Raw genomic sequence first — 19861 nt, forward strand, 5'->3', positions numbered from 1 at the left:
TTTTTTTGCTTAAACCAGTTATCAGAAAAATATATTATGTTTGCCTTATGAACTTTAAAGATTATGAAAGGGAAAGAAAGAGATTAATAAAGATATATAATAATATTTATGTAGGGGTTCCCTGAGACATGAAATTATTTCAAGGGTTCCGCAAAGGGTAGAAATGTTGAGAAACGCTGATCTAGAGCAAGAAAAAGCCCCCTATCCCATCATTATCTTGTAAGGGAAATTACTTCTGCTCTGAAACTATCTGAAAAGATCTGAATGCCAATACCTACAGAATCAAAGCTAGACTTCCTGGGTGGCTCTAATGCTGCAGCATTGTCAGGTCACCACAGATCTGATTATAATGATGAGTGGGAGTTCATTAGATGTTGGCCTGGGCGAAATGGTGCTGGAATCGATGGCCATTGGACTTGTACTTGGATATGGTTGTACAGGCATCAGATGCAATGGACCAATTACTAATGGTAAACCTAATTTGTGAGTGGTTTAACTGGGGGAGGCTATAGAGTCCACGATCACCTAAATTACTCTTCTTGTCCAATGCCCAGAGATGTGGCTGGATTCTTGCCCATTAATCAGTTCAGTTTAATTTATTGTCACCAAGGTACAGAAAAAAGCTTTTGTGCCATGATCATATTGCTTTTGATCAGCCATGATCATATTGATCAGTCATGATCATATCAGGCTCGAAGGGCCGAATGGCCTACTCCTGCACCTATTTTCTATGTTTCTATGTTTCTATGTGCCCCCACTAATCTTGAGTTGGATGTGCCCTAACGGATTTTGGCACAAGCAGGGCCTAAATCCCGCTGAGCTCTGATAAGAATAGTAAATCTAGTTTGTCAGAGAGCCTCTGTTTTAGTCTGGCTCACCTCTCGTGTATTTCCGTGGCAAGTTCTTCGGTATGGTTGCTGGTATCCATCGATTGCCCCTGGATTTCCGCTTGTTGGATCAGGTCTTGTGATTTGTTCGGGTTCGGGCACAGCTCCTTCTTCCAGTCTTCAATCTTTCTGTCTATCATTAGATTAATCCTGTCCTCTTCGATGTTGCTACACATGCTCAGTCTCCTCACCTCCGCTGCGAAAGGAACAACGGGTTCACCGGTGAGGTGGGAGCTGCCATGCTGCCTGTCCGAGCCAAAAGGGAGCTGGTTTCTAGGAGGGATCTCAAGGTTGTCCTCTGGGTAAGTGCTCAGGTTAGGGTGCGTTATAACAATGTAAACTTGGCATGAATCTTGTCCCGACAGGTGTTGGAGGTTAGAGTCAACGGGAAGGTTTATTGTTTATTGTTATGTGTACCGAAAAGGTTTTTGTTGTGTGTTAACAAGTCAGCAGAAAGACAATACACGATTACAATTGAGCCACTCACAGTGTACAGATACATGATAATGGGAATAATGTTTAGTGCAAGGTAAAGTCCGATCAAAGGTAGTCTGAGGGTCACCAATGAGGTAGATAGTAACGCGGGACTGCTCTCCAACTGTCGGTAGGATGGTTCAGTTGCCTGATCACAGCTGATGTGGGATTGGGATGTGGAATGAAACAGGAGCAGATTACCAGGCAATGCACCGGACCACCTCGGGCATCTCGTAGAGCACCATCCCTGCTTCTGCCGCCCACTGGAGTTGCTCCCACCTGCACCACAAACATTCCCGAGAGACCCCCCCCCCCCCCCCCCCCGTACATACCCTCTAGTAGTCGGATCTGCTGCTGATGGTGGCTTCGTTCCTTCGCCAAGAGGCTCACGGTCTGATTCAAGGATTCAATGGTCTGGGAATGAAGTGAAGTGTGAGCACAGGTTCCAACACACCAGCATTTCTATCACAATTACATAACATAACATAACATAACATAACAACACTTTATTGTCACTCGGCACAACACCGAGCGAAATTTCAGCAGTCACACAAAATACAGCAAAAAAGAAAAGAACACAGGACACCCGACCCCAACACAAACATCCATCACAGTGACTCCAAACACCCCCTCACTGTGATGGAGGCAACAAAACTTCCCCTCTCTTCCCCCCGCACCCACGGACAGGCAGCTCGACCCCTACCGAGGCAAACGACACGCACAGCCCCCGCAAGGGGATGGAAGGCCCCCCGGCCGAGCCGCCCCGGGCACCGAAACGTCCCGCGGCCACACCGGGCGATGTTAAGTCCAACGGCCGAGCCGCACCGGGCACTGAAACGTCCCGCGGCCGAACAGCGCTGACGATGTTAAGTCCAGCGGCCAAGCCGCACCGGGCACTGAAACGTCCCGCGGCCACACCGGGCGATGTTAAGTCCAGCGGCCAAGCCGCACCGGGCATTGAAACGTCCCGCGGCCGAGCCGCACCGGGCACTGAAACGTCCCGCGGCCACACCGGGCACTGAAACGTCCCGCGGCCACACCGGGCGATGTTAAGTCCAGCGGCCAAGCCGCACCGGGCATTGAAACGTCCCGCGGCCGAGCCGCACCGGGCACTGAAACGTCCCGCGGCCACACCGGGCGATGTTAAGTCCAGCGGCCAAGCCGCACCGGGCACTGAAACGTCCCGCGGCCGAGCCGCACCGGGCACTGAAACGTCCCGCGGCCGCACCGGGCACTGAAACGTCCCGCGGCCACACCGGGCGATGTTAAGTCCAGCGGCCAAGCCGCACCGGGCACTGAAACGTCCCGCGGCCGAGCCGCACCGGGCACTGAAACGTCCCGCGGCCGCACCGGGCGATGTTAAGTCCAGCGGCCGAGCCGCACCGGGCACTGAAACGTCCCGCGGCCGAGCTGCGCCGGCAATGTTAAGGCCCGCAGCCGAGCCGCACCGGGCACTGAAACGTCCCGCAGCCGAGCTGCGCCGGCAATGTTAAGGCCCGCAGCCGAGCCGCGCCCCGGGGAAGAGACCTAATAAAATAAAGGTTTCCCCCCGCCCCACCCCACCCCACACACCCCCACCACACATACACAGCCAAAAACAGAAACAAAAACCATCCCAACACCGACACAAACAAAAAAAAAGAAAAAAAAGACAACAGACTGCCAGAGAGCCGCAGCCGTTAGGCGCAGCCAACTCCTCCCACGTGGCACATGGACAAATGGGACAGATCACATTACACAAGGTCACTGATACGTGGAGAGTGATGTCGACATGGAGCAGATGGTTGATGTGAGTGAGGTTGGGTGATATCAAATAACACTCTAGCACAGAGGCTGAAGGATTGCAGCCAGTATCTTCTTTCATTCGTTGTTGCTATTCTTAGCAACACAAGGCAATGGCTTAATCTGCAGCTCTACATGTCCCAGAAAGAAACGTGTAGGAAGGAACTGCAGATGCTGGTTTAAACCGAAGAGAGACACAAAATGCTGGAGTAACTCAGCGGGACAGGCAGCATCTCTGGAGAGAAGGGATGGGTGACGTTTCGGGTCGAGATCCTTCTTCAGAATGAGAGTCAGGGGAGAGGGTCTCGTTTTTCACACCTTACCCGTCCTTTTCTCAGTGTCTCCCTCTCCTCTGACTCTCAGTCTGAAGAAGGGTCTCGACCCGCAACGTCTCCCATTCCTTCTCTCCAGAGATGCTGCCTGTCCCGCTGAGTTACTCCAGCATTTTGTGTCTATGTCCCAGAAAGATTGTTCTCTGAGCACGGAGCAAGCCTGACTCGCAACCCCATACCATCATGAAGTGAGGTGTGGAGTCTTCTGCTGCCAAGTCATCGAAGCAAAAACCTCCAAATATTGGAAATCTGAAACAAAATCAACAAGATGCTGGAAACATTGAGTGGGCCAGGCAGCAGCTCGAGAGAGAGAGAAACAGCTGATGCCTCGGGTCAATGATTTACTCCCTCATCCCCAACTATATCTTAAGGATAGCGGAGTCAGGGGGTATGGGGAGAGGGCAGGAACGGGGTACTGATTGAGAATGAGTTACTCCAGCATTTTGTGTCTATCTTCGGTGTAAACTTGCAGTTCCTTCCTGAACAAAGTAACTGTTAAGTTGCAGAGATGGGGAAGGCTGGAGAGGACAAAGGGAACGTCTCCAATTGAGTGGAGACCAAGAGAAATTGGCATTGACTGAACTCTTGCCAACGACAATTAATCTGTTTGATAAATGTGTAAATGAGGAAGAACGAACAGAAGGAATGGGTGACGTTTCGGGTCTCGACCTGAAATGTCACCTCTCCCTGGAAATGCTGCCTGTCCCGCTGAGTTACTCCAGCATTTTGTATCAACTTTCTAAATATTCCCAGTTGCGATGAAGACTAATCAGAATGTTTCCCACTCCACCCACGCTGTCCGAACTGCTGAGCATTTCCAGCATGTCCTCTTTATTTTCGTTTCGGATTGCAATGGAGGGAAGAGTAACTGAAGAAACGACAGGAGCAAAACTGTGCCTGAGCCATACTCTGGTTTGGACTTCAATGTGGAACTTGATGACCTCGAGCTCTTCGATCAGGTTCTTGCTGTCTGGCGGCGATCCCGCATGGGTGTCACTGAAGCTCCGCACCTTGTTAAATGCAGTGTCTGAAACACAGGAGAGGTTCGTCAGACCTGCTGAACAAGTGATGTCTGTTTGTTAATCAGTGCGAGCGAACTGGATATTTTGAGTTCAAATATTATCGTGTCCCCACCTTTCTGGTGACAACCGCCAAACTTCAACGTCTGCTGCAAGGGAACAAAATAATATCAGTGACTCACAACCAACTTGCAGGAGAGCTTGTGACTGACTGCAACCTTCTTCATCGTCTACCTTAGACTGCCGCAATTAGTTAGCAACGATCGCGTGATCCCTTTACACCAATGTTAGAGCCGTACAGCGTAGAAACAGGCCCTTCGGCCCAACTTGCCCACACTGGCCAACATGTCCCAGCTACACTAGTCCTGCCTGCGTTTGGCCCACATCCCTCTAAACCTGTCCTATCCATGTACCTGTCCAAATGTTTCTTAAGCATTGTGATAGTACCTGCTTCAACTACTTCCCCCGGCACCTTGTTCCATTCACCCACCAGCCTTTGTGTGGAAAATGTTACCCCTCAGGTTCCTATAAAATCTTTCTCCCATCACCTTAAACCTATATCACGCAAACAAACTGTAGATGCTGGTTAAAATTGAAGGTAGCCACACAATGCTGTAGTAACTTAGCGGGTCATGCAGCATCTCAGGAGAGAAGGAATGGGTGACGTTTCGGGTCTCGACCTATGTCATCTGGTTATTGACTCCCCTACTCTGGGCAACAGTGTGCATCTACCCAATCTATTCCTCTCAAGGTTTTGTACATGACCACGGTGTACATTTTGTACATTCGTCTCATGATGTTCCTACTTGCCAATTAACTCGTGCTGTTGTTCAACTCAGTAGATCTGGAGTTTCAGATAGCTGAGGAAGAGTGCACATCCCCTAGTCAGCGTGCACTGTAGGTTAATAGAGTTGCTCTACCAGGAGACACAGGGTAAAATGTCTGAAGGAGGGTCCTGACCCGAAACGTCACCCTTTCCTTCTCTCCAGAGATGCAGCCTGTCCCATTGAGTTACGCCAACATTTTGCATCCAGGGCTCCACCATTGACGGCCGCATGTACTTCCAGCACTGTTTGGATCAAAACCACACCCAGTTTATCTGCTCGTGCCTGGGGAACCAAAGGTATGACAGCCCTCCCCCCGGGAAGGTGCCCATCAGGTCAATGCACATCCCCCCACCCCCCCCCCCCCCCCCTCCAGCAACTCCACTTCCAGAAATAGGCTCAAAATGCTGGAGAAACTCAGCTGACTGATTTGCAAATTTGAAGATGATACTAAGCTGGGGGGTAGTGTGAATTGTGAGGAAGATGCAATAAGGCTGCAGGGTGACTTGGACAGGTTGTGTGAGTGGGCGGATACATGGCAGATGCAGTTTAATGTAGATAAGTGTGAGTTTATTCACTTTGGAAGTAAGAATAGAAAGGCAGATTATTATCTGAATGGTGTCAAGTTAGGAAGAGGGGATGTTCAACGAGATCTGGGTGTCCTAGTGCATCAGTCACTGAAAGGAAGCATGCAGGTACAGCAGGCAGTGAAGAAAGCCAATGGAATGTTGGCCTTCGTAACAAGAGGAGTTGAGTATAGGAGCAGAGAGGTCCTTCTACAGTTGTACCGGGCCCTGGTGAGACCGCACCTGGAGTACTGTGTGCAGTTTTGGTCTCCAAATTTGAGGAAGGATATTCTTGCTATTGAGGGCGTGCAGCGTAGGTTCACTAGGTTAATTCCCGGAATGGCGGGACTGTCGTATGTTGAAAGGCTGGAGCAATTAGGCTTGTATACACTGGAATTTAGAAGGATGAGGGGGGATCTTATTGAAACATATAAGATAATTAGGGGATTGGACACATTAGAGGCAGGAAACATGTTCCCAATGTTGGGGGAGTCCTGAACAAAGGGCCACAGTTTAAGAATAAGGGGTAGGCCATTTAGAACGGAGATGAGGAAGAACTTTTTCAGTCAGAGAGTGGTGAAGGTGTGGAATTCTCTGCCTCAGAAGGCAGTGGAGGCCAGTTCGTTGGATGCTTTCAAGAGAGAGCTGGATAGAGCTCTTAAGGATAGCGGAGTGAGGGGGTATGGGGAGAAGGCAGGAACGGGGTACTGATTGAGAGTGATCAGCCATGATCGCATTGAATGGCGGTGCTGGCTCGAAGGGCTGAATGGCCTACTCCTGCACCTATTGTCTATTGTCTATATTGTCTATCAGAACCTAGCTTTGACGAAAACTCAAGATAGACACAAAATGCTGGAGTAACTCAGCTGGGCAGGCAGCATCTCTGGAGAGATGGAATGGGTGATGTTTCAGGTCGAGACTTCTTCTTTTATTTAAAAAAAAGCCATTGAGCTACGTTTGTCCTTCTGCTTCTCTCCCACAAGATGGACGTGTGGATGTAAGCACGTTACCTACCATTGTATCCCCATCAGTGTCAGAGACTATCCGGGACATGAGAGAAATATCGGTATTCATCTTTCCAATTTATTAAACTGCAAAACAAAGCACAAAGATCCATTAAATCTTTCCCCGCCACAGGTAACTGACTGGTGCTTTCGAGCAATCGCACTGCCTTAACAGTACATCACTGCCCATGCCAACATTTATTGCCATCTCTTGTTGCCCTTTCACTGAGTGACGTGGCTATTTCAGAAGGCAGCAGAGTCAACTATGTGGATCTGTAATCAGATACAAATAAGGATGGCAGATTTTCTTGATTAGGAGGGATATCAAAGATTGGGGCAAGAAGGTAGGAGAATGAGGTTGAGCAGAAAAAATAAATCAGCCTGGATTGAACAGCAGAGTGGACTGAATGGCCTAATTCGGCTTTTTAGTTTCATCTAGTTTTGTTTAGAGAAGCAGTGTGGAAATAGGCCGTTCGGCCCACAGATTCTGTGTCGACCATCGATCCCCGCACACTAATACTATCCTACACCCTTAGGACAATTTACAATTTTTACCGAAGTCAATTAGTCTACAAACCTGCATGTCTTTGGAGTGTGGGAGGAAATCGGAGCACCCGGAGAAAACCGATTAAAATCACAGGAAGAGCGTACAAACTCCGTACAGACAGCACCCGTGGTCAGGATCGAACCTGGGTCTCTGGCGCTGCAAGGCAGCAACTCTACCGCTGCTCCACCGTGACACTCCTCTGTCTTATGCTCGTATTTCCTCTCCCAAAAAACATGGATGTATTTTTTCAATGATTTCCCAATATATTTCTTTACTTTCCCCAGCTGCTGACAAACAATTTGATATCAGTGCCTCTCGGCATTAGTCCAGGTTTCTGGATTGCTAGTCACAGTCTTTTACTTCTAAACTTCTGTAGTCTCTTAGTGCAGAAACATCCAAACTTTGATAAATGAGTCTTCACAGCATCAGATTGAGGTTTTTTAACAATCCGGTGAACTGGTCCTCCTTACAATGTGGATTGAATTGGCTTCCTAGATAGTTATTGGAGGAGATTGTTGAGGCAGGGACTATCGCAATGTTTAAGAAACATTTAGACATGTGCATGGATAGGACAGGTTTAGAGAGATATGGACCAAATGCAGGCAAGGTGGGACTAGTGTAGATGGGACATGTTGGTCGGGGTGGGCAAGTTAGGCCGAAGGGCCTATTCTCAAGCTGTATCACTCTAAGAATCTAAACTAACATTCCCAGTGCAGTACTGAAGGAGTTCCTCATCATACACCTGTGCTATCTTTCAGATGTGATGATTAGCTGAGGTCCATCGTCCTTTCTCCTATTTGCGTAAAAAATAACTTTACAGAGCTATTATGAAGAGCACGATTGTTACCCCTCTCCATCAATATTTATTCATCAATCAATAATACTTCTATAAAACCCCCTGATTATCAGGCCCGTGTTGCACATTCCCTTCTGTACACTGCATTGGAGTCTATAGTGTTTAATAGCCTCATGGTTGTTGGGAAGAAGCTGTTCCTGAACCTGGATGTCAACAGTATTAGTATAAACTCTTAGACAGAAACAAAAAGCTGGAGTAATTCAGCGGGTCAGGCAGCATGTGTAGGAAAGAACTGCAGATGCTGGTTTAAATTGAAAGTAGACACAAAATGCTGTTGGAAAGAACTGCAATTGCTGGTTTAGATTGAAGGTAGACACGAAATGCTGTTGGAAAGAACTGCAGATGCTGGTTTAAATTGAAGGTAGACACAAAATGCTGGAGTAACTCAGTGGGACAGGCAGCATCTCTAGAGAATCTGTTCACTCCAGAGATGCTGCCTGTCCCGCTGAGTTACTCCAGTATTTTTACTCCAGCATTTTGTGTTTACCCACATATATCCCGTATGTGGTCCATAGCCCTTCAAACCTGTCCTATCCAGGTAGCTGCCTGTTTCTTAAACGTTGGGATAGTCCCAGCCTCAACTACCTCCTCCGGCAGCTTGTTCCACACACCCACCACATAGAAAATAGGTGCAGGAGTAGGCCATTCAGCCCTTCGAGCCTGCACCGCCATTCAATATGATCATGGCTGATCATCCAACTCAGTATCCCGTACCTGCCTTCTCTCCATACCCCCTGATCCCTTTAGCCACAAGGGCCACATCTAACTCCCTCTTAAATATAGCCAATGAACTGGCCTCAACTGCCTTCTGTGGCAGAGAATTCCAGATTCACCACTCTCTGTGTGAAAAAAAATGTTCTCATCTCGGTCCTAAAAGACTTCCTCCTTATCCTTAAACTGTGACCCCTTGTTCTGGACATCCCCAACATCGGGAACAATCTTCCTGCATCTAGCCTGTCCAACCCCTTAAGAATTTTGTAAGTTTCTATAAGCCAACTTTTGTGTGAAAACGTTACCCCCTCAGATTCCAATTAAATCTTTTCCCCTTCACCTTAAACCTATGTCCTCTGGTCCTTGATTCCCCTACCTCTGGGCAAGAGACTCTGTGCATCTACCCGATCTGAAGAAGGGTCTCGACCCGAAACGTCACCCATTCCTTCTCTCCTGAGATGCTGCCTGACCCGCTGAGTTGCTCCAGCATTTTGTGAAATAGATACCTTGGATCTATTTCTCTTGTAGACAATAGGTGCAGGAGGAGGCCATTCGGCCCTTCGAGCCAGCACCACCATTCAATGTGATCATGGCTGATCATTCTCAATCAGTACCCCGTTCCTGCCTTCTCCCCATACCCCCTGTCTCCGCTATCCTTAAGAGCTCTCTCTTGAATGCATTCAGAGAATTGGCCTCCACTGCCTTCTGAGACAGAGAAACATAGAAAACATAGAAAATAGGTGCAGGAGTAGGCCCTTCGGCCCTTCGAGCCTGCACCGCCATTCAATATGATCATGGATCAGAATTCCACACACTCTTATAGACAATAGACAATAGGTGCAGGAGTAGGCCATTCGGCCCTTCGAGCCTGCACCGCCATTCAATGTGATCATGGCTGATCATTATGATTTTGTACAAATTTTGTACAAATATAATTTAGGATCTAAATTATAAATTTAGGATTGCTGCCTTGTAATTCCGGATCCAAAATTGTCCTTACCTGTATTAGCGTCGCACACAGACACACAGACACACACACACACAGACAGACACACACACAGACCGACACACCAGGCTCGGGTTGTGTGACTGAACACAGGCGCCTGACGTTGCCGCCGCCCCGTTTGTTACACATCAGTGTTTGCAACATCAACCTGTCACTCAGCCCGCGGGGGGGGGGCGGGGCCAGAGCGGGCCTACGCGCCGGGGCAGGTGAGTGATAGCAGCAGCTTGAGCGGCTGAAGGGCCGCCAGCACTGCGCGGCCCTATTCGCATCCAACCCACACCCCCCCCCCTTCAATGTAACCCCCTCAAATCCACCCCCGTCCCCAGTTTAACCCATCCCCTCCCTCCCCCCCCCCCACACACACAGTTGAATCCCCTTGCTTTACTAAGTACACAAGTAAAGTGGCTACTTTAAAAGGGTAGCAGTGGTCTGACAAGGCCAACCTCCATGCTAGATCCCCCCCCATCCCTGACCAAGGCCGTTCGGCCCGTCAGCTCCATGCTAGCCCCCCCCCCCCCCCCTCCCACCAATGGTGGGATAGGAGAACAATCCTATCATCTCCACTTGCAGAAATAAACACAACAAATGCTGGTCTGAAGAAAATGCTTCAGTCTGAAGAAGGGTCTCCACCCGAAACATCACCCATTCCTTCTCTCCTGAGATGCTGCCTGACCCGCTGAGTTACTCCAGCATTTTGTGGAATAAATACCTCCGATTTGTACCAGCATCTGCAGTTATTTTCTTACACAACAAATGCTGGAGTAACTCAGTGGGACAGGGTGTCAGGGGTTACGGGGAGAAGGCAGGAGAATGGGGGTTAGGTGGAGGGAGAGATAGATTAGCTGCGATCGAATGGTGCAGTAGACATGATGGGCCAAATGGCCTAATTTTGCTCCTATCACTTATGAGCATCTCTGCAGAAAAAAAGAATGGGTGACGTTTTAGGTCGAGAACCTTCTTCAGACTGAGAGTCAGGGCAGAGGGTGACTAAGGTTATGGAAGGGTAAGGTGTGAAAACAACAGATTAAAGCCCTTTGTGTCCTGCCTAGCTGACGTCTGCTGTATGGTTTTACCAGATTTTGTGGGATGACAAAGGATTTCACTACCTAGGTACATGTGACAATATTGTATCATTGAATGTGTAGGAAGGAACTGCAGATGCTGGTTTACACCAAAGATAGACACAAAATACTGGAGTAACTCAGCGGGTCAGGCAGCATCTCTGGAGAGAAGAAAGGGGTGACATTTCGGGTCGAGAACTTTCTTCAGAATTATTGAGTAGTCAACAAAAAACAACTGGTTGTAGGCAAATAGATTGTTATAAGACAGTCTGAAGGGTCTCGACTCGAAACATCACCTATTCCTTTTCTCCAGAGATGCTGCCTGACCCGCTGAGTTACTCCAGCTTTTCGTGTCTATCTTCAGAGGAAATGGTGAACAGTGTGCAGAAGTTTGTTAGTTGAACTGCTGGCCAAGATGTATTGAAGGTATTACTGTTTTTTTTTTAGTGTTGTCCACAGTCAGCTCGAGAACTGTAACCGGAACCCAAAATCTAAACCGTGTTACTAACGTGGTGTGTGTCAACTCCATTGTCAATAATCAATAGTAGTTCAAGTGAGTAGGGTCTACATTGCCTTTGATCAGTATTGTTGTCACACTCAAGGCATTTGTCTGAAGAATTATTGCTTGACATTATAGACAATAGACAAAAGACAGGAGTAGGCCATTCGGCCGTTCGAGCCAGCGCTGCTATTCAATGTGATCATGGCTGATCATTCACAATCAGTACCCCCTTCCTGCCTTCTCCCCACACCATTATAGAAACATAGAAAATAGGTGCAGGAGTAGGCCATTCGGCCCTTCGAGCCTGCACCGCCATTCAATATGATCATGGCTGATCATCCAGCTCAGTATCCCGTACCTGCCTTCTCGCCATACCCCCTGATCCCTTTAGCCACAAGGGCCACATCTAACTCCCTCTTAAATATAGCCAATGAACTGGCCTCAACTACCTTCTGTGGCAGAGAATTCCACAGACTCACCACTCTGTGTGAAGAAATGTTTTCTCATCTCAGTCCTAAAAGACTTCCCCCTTATCCTTAAGCTGTGACCCCCTGGTTCTGGACTCCCCCAACATCGGGAACAATCTTCCTGCATCTAGCCTCTCCAACCCCTTAAGAATTTTATCTGGGGATGGGGGAGGCCGTGTGACGAGCCTGTGTCTCAAGCGAAGAAATTGAGAATTTTGTTTATTACAGTATGCTCAGAACTTTGTTATCTGTGCTTCTCAGCCGTATTTGCAATGGAGATTACAGCTTGTTTGCCTTCAGTTTGAACGTTGTGGGCTGCACGGGGAGGGCGTTGGGAAGAGTACACAGGGCCGTGAGGAGAGGTCACCATCCGGCACGGACAGGCACATTCTCCAGCAGGTAAATTGTGTGGCACCATGGATAGAACCTGCAGGAAAACCATCGGGAAAAGGTTACAGCCTTTGGTGAAGCTATATTTGAAGTATTGTGTAGAGTTCTGGTCACCCCAGGTAGGGTGTGGACAAGGTTTACCGGAATGCTGCCTGGATTAGAAGGTATTAGCAAAAGTTTGTTAGTTGAACTGCTGGCCAAGATGTATTGAAGGTATTTCAGGGGCTTTTTTAGTGGTTGTCTACAGTAGTTTCTAGAACTGTAATCTGACCACAAAATCACTGCTGTGATTTGGCAACATGGAATGCTGCCTGGGTTAGAGGCTGTTAGCTACAAGGTTGGACAAAGGATGGAGATTATTTTCTCTGGAATGCAAAAAGGTTGAAGGGAGACCTGATCGAAGTATATAAAATGATGAGAGGGCAAAGACAGCCAGATCCTTTTACCCAGGGTGGAAATGTCATGGATTAGAGGGCATGGCTTTAAGGAGAAAGGCAATGTTCAAATGAAATTTGCAGGACAGATCTTTTTGCACAGAGAGTGGTGAGTACCTGGAATGTACTGCCAGGGGTGATGATGGAGGAGGATACAGCACTGATAAAGCACAGAAACAGGCCTTAAATATATTCATTGACTTGGTCTCCACAGCCTACTACTACAGATTCACCACCATCTGTCTAAAGCCCATATCAGACGGGCTTCACTGCCAGGGGCCCTGCTCTGGGAGGGAAAGGTGCTGGAGATGGGAAATTCATTGTTGCATTCATTTTCATTGCAATAAAACAGGGTCTACCCAGCCTCCAGAATGCCAACAGAAGGAGAACCAACTAACCTGGTCAAAGCCACCCACCTGATCATACTGTCCACAACATGGGGCATGCAGATATGGGTGTCCTTCGTCTCAGGTAAGATATGGGAAAGAATCAGCTCTGAGTGTATTAGACCACAATTTTCAAACATTGTGTTTTTAACCTTTTTATTTTGTTTTTCATTCACTTTTAGTTCAGTTCAGTTAAGTTTATTGTCAGGTGTACCGAGGTACAGTGAATATAAGAAAATAACTGCAGATGCTGGTACAAATCGACGGTATTTATTCACAAAATGCTGGAGTAACTCAGCAGGTCAGGCAGCATCTCAGGAGAGATGGAATGGGTGACGTTTCGGGTCGAGACCCTTCTTCAGACTGATGTCAGGGGGGGGGCGGGACAAAAAAAGGATATAGGTGGAGACAGGAAGATAGAGGGAGATCTGGGAAGGGGAGGGGAAGAGAGGGACAGAGGAACTATCTACAGTGAAAAAGCTTTTGTTGCCTGCTATCCAGTCAGCGGAAAGACGATACATGATTACAATCCAGCCGTCTACAGTGTACAGATACATGATATAGCAATAACATTTAGACGCCAGAACCTTTAAACCCTAGATCCATAATATTTATTACCGACAATTATATCGCTACAAGATTTGTTTTCTAAATCAATTTACATTATTGAACTTAAGATAAAGGAATATCCCGAACATTCAACGTTTATAAGGTGGTGCTGCCTTACCACGCCAGAGACCTGTGTTTGATCCTGACTACGGGTGCTGTCTTTATGGAGTTTGCACGTTCTCCCCGTGACCTGCGTGGGTTTTCTCCGGGTGCTCCAGTTTCCTCCCACACTCCAAAGGCGTGCAGGTTTGTAGGTTAATTGGCTTCTGTAATTGGTCCGTGTCGACCAGCGATCCCCGTACACTAGCACTATCCTACACACACTAGGAACAATTTACAATTTTACCAAACCAATTAGCCTACAAACCTCTATTGTCTATTGGAGGTAGACACAAAATGCTGGAGTAACTCAGCGGGTCAGGCAGCATCTCTGGAGAGAAGGAATGGGTGATGTTTCGTGTGGAGACCCTTCTTCAGACTGTCTATTGGAGCCTGGGAGGAAACCGGAGCACCCGGAGAAAACCCTCACAGGTTACGGGGAGAACGTACAAACTCCGTACAGTGAGCACCCGTAGTCAGGATGGAACCCGGGTCTCTGGCGCTGTGAGGCAGCAACTCTGCCACTCAACTCAACATCAATTCTGAATTATTGGTTTATCTGTAATAAACGGTTAGAGTTTAAGGATATTGAACGGGTGTAATTTGTCTCCACAGGTTTTGTTCTGATTAACACTATCAGCAGGCACCAGTTCGGCCTGGTACAGAGCAGCCTCTTCCCCTACTATCTCTACTCGGTCCTGGGAGGATCCTTCATTAATCTGGCTCTTTATGCCCTCTATCACCCACAGGAGTTACTCAACAATGCCGAAACTGTACAGGTAACTCCGATAGAACTTGGGTAACTTAGATAGTGAGCAATACTCAGGCTCTATATATAAGATAATAACTGCAGATGCTGGTACAAATCGATGGTACTTATTCACAAAATGCTGGAGTAACTCAGCAGGTCAGGCAGCATCTCGGGAGAGAAGAAATGGGCGACGTTTCGGGTCGAGACCCTTCTTCAGACTGGCTCGGTGTGTTCATCCTCTCTATTCCTCTCATGATTTTATACATGATTTTATAAGGGGCAGTTTATAAGGGGCACCACTTTTATAAGTGGTACAGTGATAGAGGGGAGAGGGGAGCCCCTGATTGCGGGCGGGCGGCTCCGCTAACAGCGTCCATCTTGTTTGTGCGTGTGGTAGAGTTTCTGACTTGCTACGGCGCCAGAGGCCCGGGTTCAATCGTGAATACGGATATTGTCTGTACAGAGTTAGTACGTTCTCCCCGTGACCTGCGTGGGTTTTCTCCGGGATCTTTGGTTTCCTTCCACACTCTAAAGACGTACAGGTTTGTCGGTTAATTGGCTTGTCTCAGCTACACGAGTCCCACTTTTGGTCCATATCCCTCTAAACCTGTCCTATCCATGTACTTGTCTAACTGTTTCTTAAACGTTGGGATAGTCCCAGCCTCAACTACCTCCTCTGGCAGCTTGTTCCATTACACCCACCGCCCTTTGTGTGAAAAATAAAGAAATTCCTCCTCAAAAACCCCCTTCCAGTTCACTGTATTCTAGTCTCCCACATCTGTAGGGACAAGATTCAAACCAGGATTACATTGTTATAATGCACCCTAACCTGGGCACTAACCCTGAGGACAACCTCTTGAGCTCCCCTCTTAAAAAAACAACTCCTTTTGGAACCAACATGGTTGGCACAACGGTATTGCTGCCTTACAGCGCCAGAGATACGGGTTCGATCCTGACTATGGGTGCTGTCTGTACAGAGTTTGTACGTTCTCCCCGTGACCTGCGTGGGTTTTCTCCGGGATCTTTGGTTTCCTTCCACACTCTAAAGACGTACAGGTTTGTCGGTTAAATGGCTTGGAAAAATTGTAAATTGTCCCGAGTTGTGTGTGTAGGATGATATTAATGTGCGGAAATCACTGTTCGGTAGACTTGTTGGGCCGAAGGGCCTGTTTCCACACTGTTTTACTAAACTAAACTAAACATCTCTAAAAGATCACCTGGAGAGAAGGAATGGGTGACATTTTGGGTCGAGAAGAAGGGTCTCAACCCGAAAAGTCGCCCATTCCTTCTCTCCAGAGATGCTGCCTGTCCCGCTGAGTTACTCCAGCTTTTTGTGTCTATCTTGAGTGTGAGTTGGTAATTGATGTCGGCAGGTGACTTGATGGGTCTTTTGCCGTGCTGTATCTCCAATCTGAAACTGTGGCACGGTGGCGCAGCGGTAGAGTTGCTGCCTTACAGCGAATGCAGCGCCGGAGACTCAGGTTCGATCCTGACTACGGGCGCCGTCTGTACGGAGTTTGTACGTTCTCCCCGTGACCTGCGTGGGTTTTCTCCGAGATCTTCGGTTTCCTCCCACACTCCAAAGACGTACAGGTATGTAGGTTAATTGGCTGGGCAAATGTAAAAATTGTCCCTAGTGTGTGCTGGATAGTGTTAATGTGCGGGGCTCGCTGGGCGGCACGGACTCGGTGGGCCGAAGGGCCTGTTTCCACGCTGTATCTCTAAATCTAAAAAAAATCTAAAATCTGAAACCAAAAAAAAAAAAAAATTGTTTTCTGGCAGATCGCATCCCTGTTTGTCTGCGTGATCTTCGCCGGTCTCAACGCCCAATGGTTCGGGCAGACCACCAGCGAGGTTAGGGTCATGATGCATAAGATCGAGCGTGATAACGACCTCGGCGACGAGGTGGGGATTGGCACCAAAAGCGAGGCCTACCAGAAGCTGCAGAAGAGCGACGCCACGTACAGGAAGCTCAGCTGGAGATTTAGGAAGTACCACATCATCACCATGGTGTGCAACCTCATCTGTGTGGTCTGCAGTGGGGTGAATCTCGTCTACACTGCAGCCAACCTGAAGACTTTCTGAACCCCCTCTCTGTGGCCTTCTCCTTTGCCAGTTTCCCTCTGCGGATTTAACGTCTCCGGGAATCACAATCTCCACTTGTCCCAACTTTGATCCCAATCTTCTAAAACATACCAAGCACCAGCCACCAGGAGGGAGGAGCAGCCGTTCTGAAAGGTTTGTGTGCGTGAAGCACTGAGAGAACACACAGTGCAAATTAGAGAGGTGCCAGTGCACTCATCTGTTGTAAAGGCCCTGTCTGGATGGTTAGCTAACTCTTGTTCCTTCCGTCAGTCCACAGCACAAAAGCCCCCATTAAATTGTCATCCTGCTTCTGTGCCGTGAACCGCTATTGTGATTTTCTTGAGGAGATGCAGGGAACTGCAGAAAAGGACACAAAGTGCTGGAGTAACTCAGTGGTTCAGGCTGCATCTCTGGAGAACATGGATAGGTGACAAAGCGGGTCAGGATCCTACTTCTTACTGTTTCTACAAGGAACTGCATGTAGATGCTGGTTTACAAAGAAAGGCACAGAGTAACTTGGGTCCCAACATGAAACGTCACCTATCCATCCTCACCAGAGGTGCTGCCTGAACAGCACTTTGTGATTTTTCTAGCACTGCAGCCCAGAATCCAGGAATACTAACCTGTCACGTTACATAGAAACATAGAAAATAGGTGCAGGAGTAGGCCATTCGGCCCTTCACCGCCATTCAATATGATCATGGCTGATCATCCAGCTCAGTAACCTGTACCTGCCTTCTCTCCATACCCCCTGATCCCTTTAGCCACAAGGGCCACATCTAACTCCCTCTTAAATATAGCCAATGAACTGGCCTCAACTACCTTCTGTGGCAGAGAATTCCACAGACTCACCACTCCCTGTGTGAAGAAATGTTTTCTCATCTCGGTCCTAAAAGACTTCCCCCTTATCCTTAAGCTGTGACCCCTGGTTCTGGACTCCCCCAACATCGGGAACAATCTTCCCGCATCTAGCCTCTCCAACCCCTTAAGAATTTTATATGTTTCTATAAGATCCCCCCCTCAGTCTTCTAAATTCCAGCGAGTATAAGCCTAGTCTCAAAGTTTCAGTTTTCCTTTTTGTGAGAAGGAAGGATGAATTGCCACCCCTGACAGATTGAGGACCACTGTCAGCAGGCACTACTGCCTGGAAGCAATCCCGCGATCCCATAAACAGCTTGACCACACATAGCGGGCTGGTACAGAAGCATTGGGGTCAGCACAGTGATGCAGCTGGTAGAGCTGCTGCATCACACCACAGGAGTCCCGGGTTCAATCCTGACCTCGGGTGCTATCTGAGTGAAGTTTGCACCTTCTCCCTGTGACAGTGTGGGTTTTCTCTAGGTGCGCCAGTTTCCTACCACATCCCAAAGATGTGTGGGTTAATAGGGCTCCGGAAATTGCCCCTGGTGTGCAGGGAGTGGATGTGAAAACTGGGATAACATTGAACTAGTGTGATCGATGGTTGACATGGGCTGGGCAGGGTGAAGAACCTGTTTCCATGCTGTATCTCTAAACTAAACTACAGAAGGGTGTGCTGGAGAACTCTTTTGAAGTTTCTGTTAATTAACACAATTTGGAGCAAAGTATAGAGGACTTGTACCTTGAGGATGAATCTGAAACACAGACTGTACCAACCCTGGGGCTGGGACTACGCAATGCTAACTCCCAGTTGCAGAAGCCACACAGTGCTTACTGAAGCTAAACAAGTTTCTATTGCCTGGGAGTGTCAGCCATCCTGTTACAAGTACGTATAAGTAGTATGAACATCGACTTCTCCAACTTTAGATAGTTCCTCTGTCCCTCTCTTCCCCTCCTCCTTCCCAGATCTCCCTCTATCTTCCTGTCTCCACCTATATCCTTCCTTTGTCCCGCCCCCCTGACCACAGTCTGAAGAAGGGTCTCGACCCGAAACGTCACCCATTCCTTCTCTCCCGAGATGCTGCCTGACCTGCTGAGTTACTCCAGCATTTTGTGAACAAGTACAAGCAAAGTCAGTTTCCAGCCGCAGTGTATCACATTGGATAAACCACAGTGTAGTTTAGTTTCGTTTTTTTAGTTTAGTTTTGGAGATACAACGCGGAAACAGGCCCTTCGGCCCACCGAGTCCGCGCCGACCTGCGATCCCTGCACTATCCTACACACACATCAGAGACAATTCACAATTTTACAGAAGCCAATTGACCTACAAACTTGTACGTCTTTGGAGTGTGGGAGGGAGTCAAAGACCCCGGAGAAAACCCACACAGGTCACGGGGAGAACGTGCAAGCAAACAGAATCCATAGTCAGGATGGAACCGGGGTCTCTGGTGCTGTAAGGCAGTAACTGTACCGCTCTGCCACCGTGCTGCCCCTTTGTAACTTTGACATTTTTTTCCTGAGAAACTTTACAACAGATAATAACCCACCGCCATGTTGGTTGGACCCAGAAGAGTGACAAAATGCGTAAGAAGGAACTGTAGATGCTAGTCCTGTTTCCACGCTGTTTCTCTAAAGTTTATAGTAAAGTAAAGCCGGAAGTGACGAGAAAGAGTTTGTGTGGTGTCTATTATACATTGGAGAACAGGTATCTTTGCCTAAGAGCTGGGCTTCAATGATCAATTATTCTTAAAATTACGTTTTTTTGGTCAATTAAAATGTCTGTGTAAGCGGTCCGTGTAACTTTCCTCATGATATCTGACCTTTCCACCATTATCCTACCTGCTGTGCATTAAATATAATACTTCATCAGAAGAGTCTTGGTCCATTGCATTTCCCAACAGGATGTTTTGTTTAGCTGCAAGAATGGCGGCTGGCAGCAAATATAGAAACATAGAAAATAGGTGCAGGAGTAGGCCATTCGGCCCTTCGAGCCTGCACCGCCATTCAATATGATCATGGCTGATCATCCAGCTCAGTAGCCTGTACCTGCCTTCTCTCCATACCCCCTGATCCCTTTAGCCACAAGGGCCACATCTAACTCCCTCTTAAATATAGCCAATGAACTGGCCTCGACTACCTTCTGTGGCAGAGAATTCCACAGACTCACCACTCTCTGTGTGAAGAAATGTTTTCTCATCTCGGTCCTAAAAG

General features: G+C 48.0%; 2 protein-coding genes across 9 annotated transcripts in view; one reads left to right on the forward strand and one right to left on the reverse strand.

Moving 5' to 3' along the window:
• Positions 1 to 10255, reverse strand: part of LOC144610513 (coiled-coil domain-containing protein 159-like) — a 22970-nt gene extending 12715 nt beyond the window's left edge. Inside the window, exons 1-6 of one of the 4 annotated variants that reach the window (XM_078429279.1) lie at positions 10003 to 10129; positions 6899 to 6975; positions 4610 to 4640; positions 4384 to 4502; positions 1694 to 1775; positions 879 to 1083 (exon numbers count right to left, since the gene is read on the reverse strand). In XM_078429279.1, coding sequence (XP_078285405.1) covers positions 879 to 1083; positions 1694 to 1775; positions 4384 to 4502; positions 4610 to 4640; positions 6899 to 6958 — 497 coding nt within the window. In that variant the 5' untranslated portion in view covers positions 6959 to 6975; positions 10003 to 10129. Of the gene's footprint in view, positions 1 to 878; positions 1084 to 1693; positions 1776 to 4383; positions 4503 to 4609; positions 4644 to 6898; positions 6976 to 10002 lie in introns of all 4 variants that reach the window. The other 3 variants (XM_078429278.1, XM_078429280.1, XM_078429277.1) reach the window with 3 other exon arrangements.
• LOC144610515 (transmembrane protein 205-like) lies at positions 10074 to 19505 on the forward strand. Of its 5 annotated transcripts, none has more exons than XM_078429283.1 (4): positions 10074 to 10214; positions 13215 to 13333; positions 14572 to 14735; positions 16490 to 19505. In XM_078429283.1, the coding sequence occupies exons 2-4, from the start codon at positions 13234 to 13236 to the stop codon at positions 16790 to 16792; spliced, it is 567 nt and encodes a 188-aa protein (XP_078285409.1). In that variant the 5' UTR covers positions 10074 to 10214; positions 13215 to 13233; the 3' UTR covers positions 16793 to 19505. The 5 variants fall into 5 exon arrangements, with proteins under 5 accessions (XP_078285409.1, XP_078285412.1, XP_078285410.1 ...); XM_078429286.1 differs by lacking the exon at positions 10074 to 10214 and adding an exon at positions 11473 to 11495; XM_078429284.1 differs by lacking the exon at positions 10074 to 10214 and adding an exon at positions 11517 to 11622.
• Positions 19506 to 19861: the final 356 nt, after the last annotated feature.

Source organism: Rhinoraja longicauda, chromosome 37, assembly GCF_053455715.1.
Source record: "Rhinoraja longicauda isolate Sanriku21f chromosome 37, sRhiLon1.1, whole genome shotgun sequence".
NCBI classification, from domain to species: Eukaryota; Metazoa; Chordata; class Chondrichthyes; order Rajiformes; family Arhynchobatidae; genus Rhinoraja; species Rhinoraja longicauda.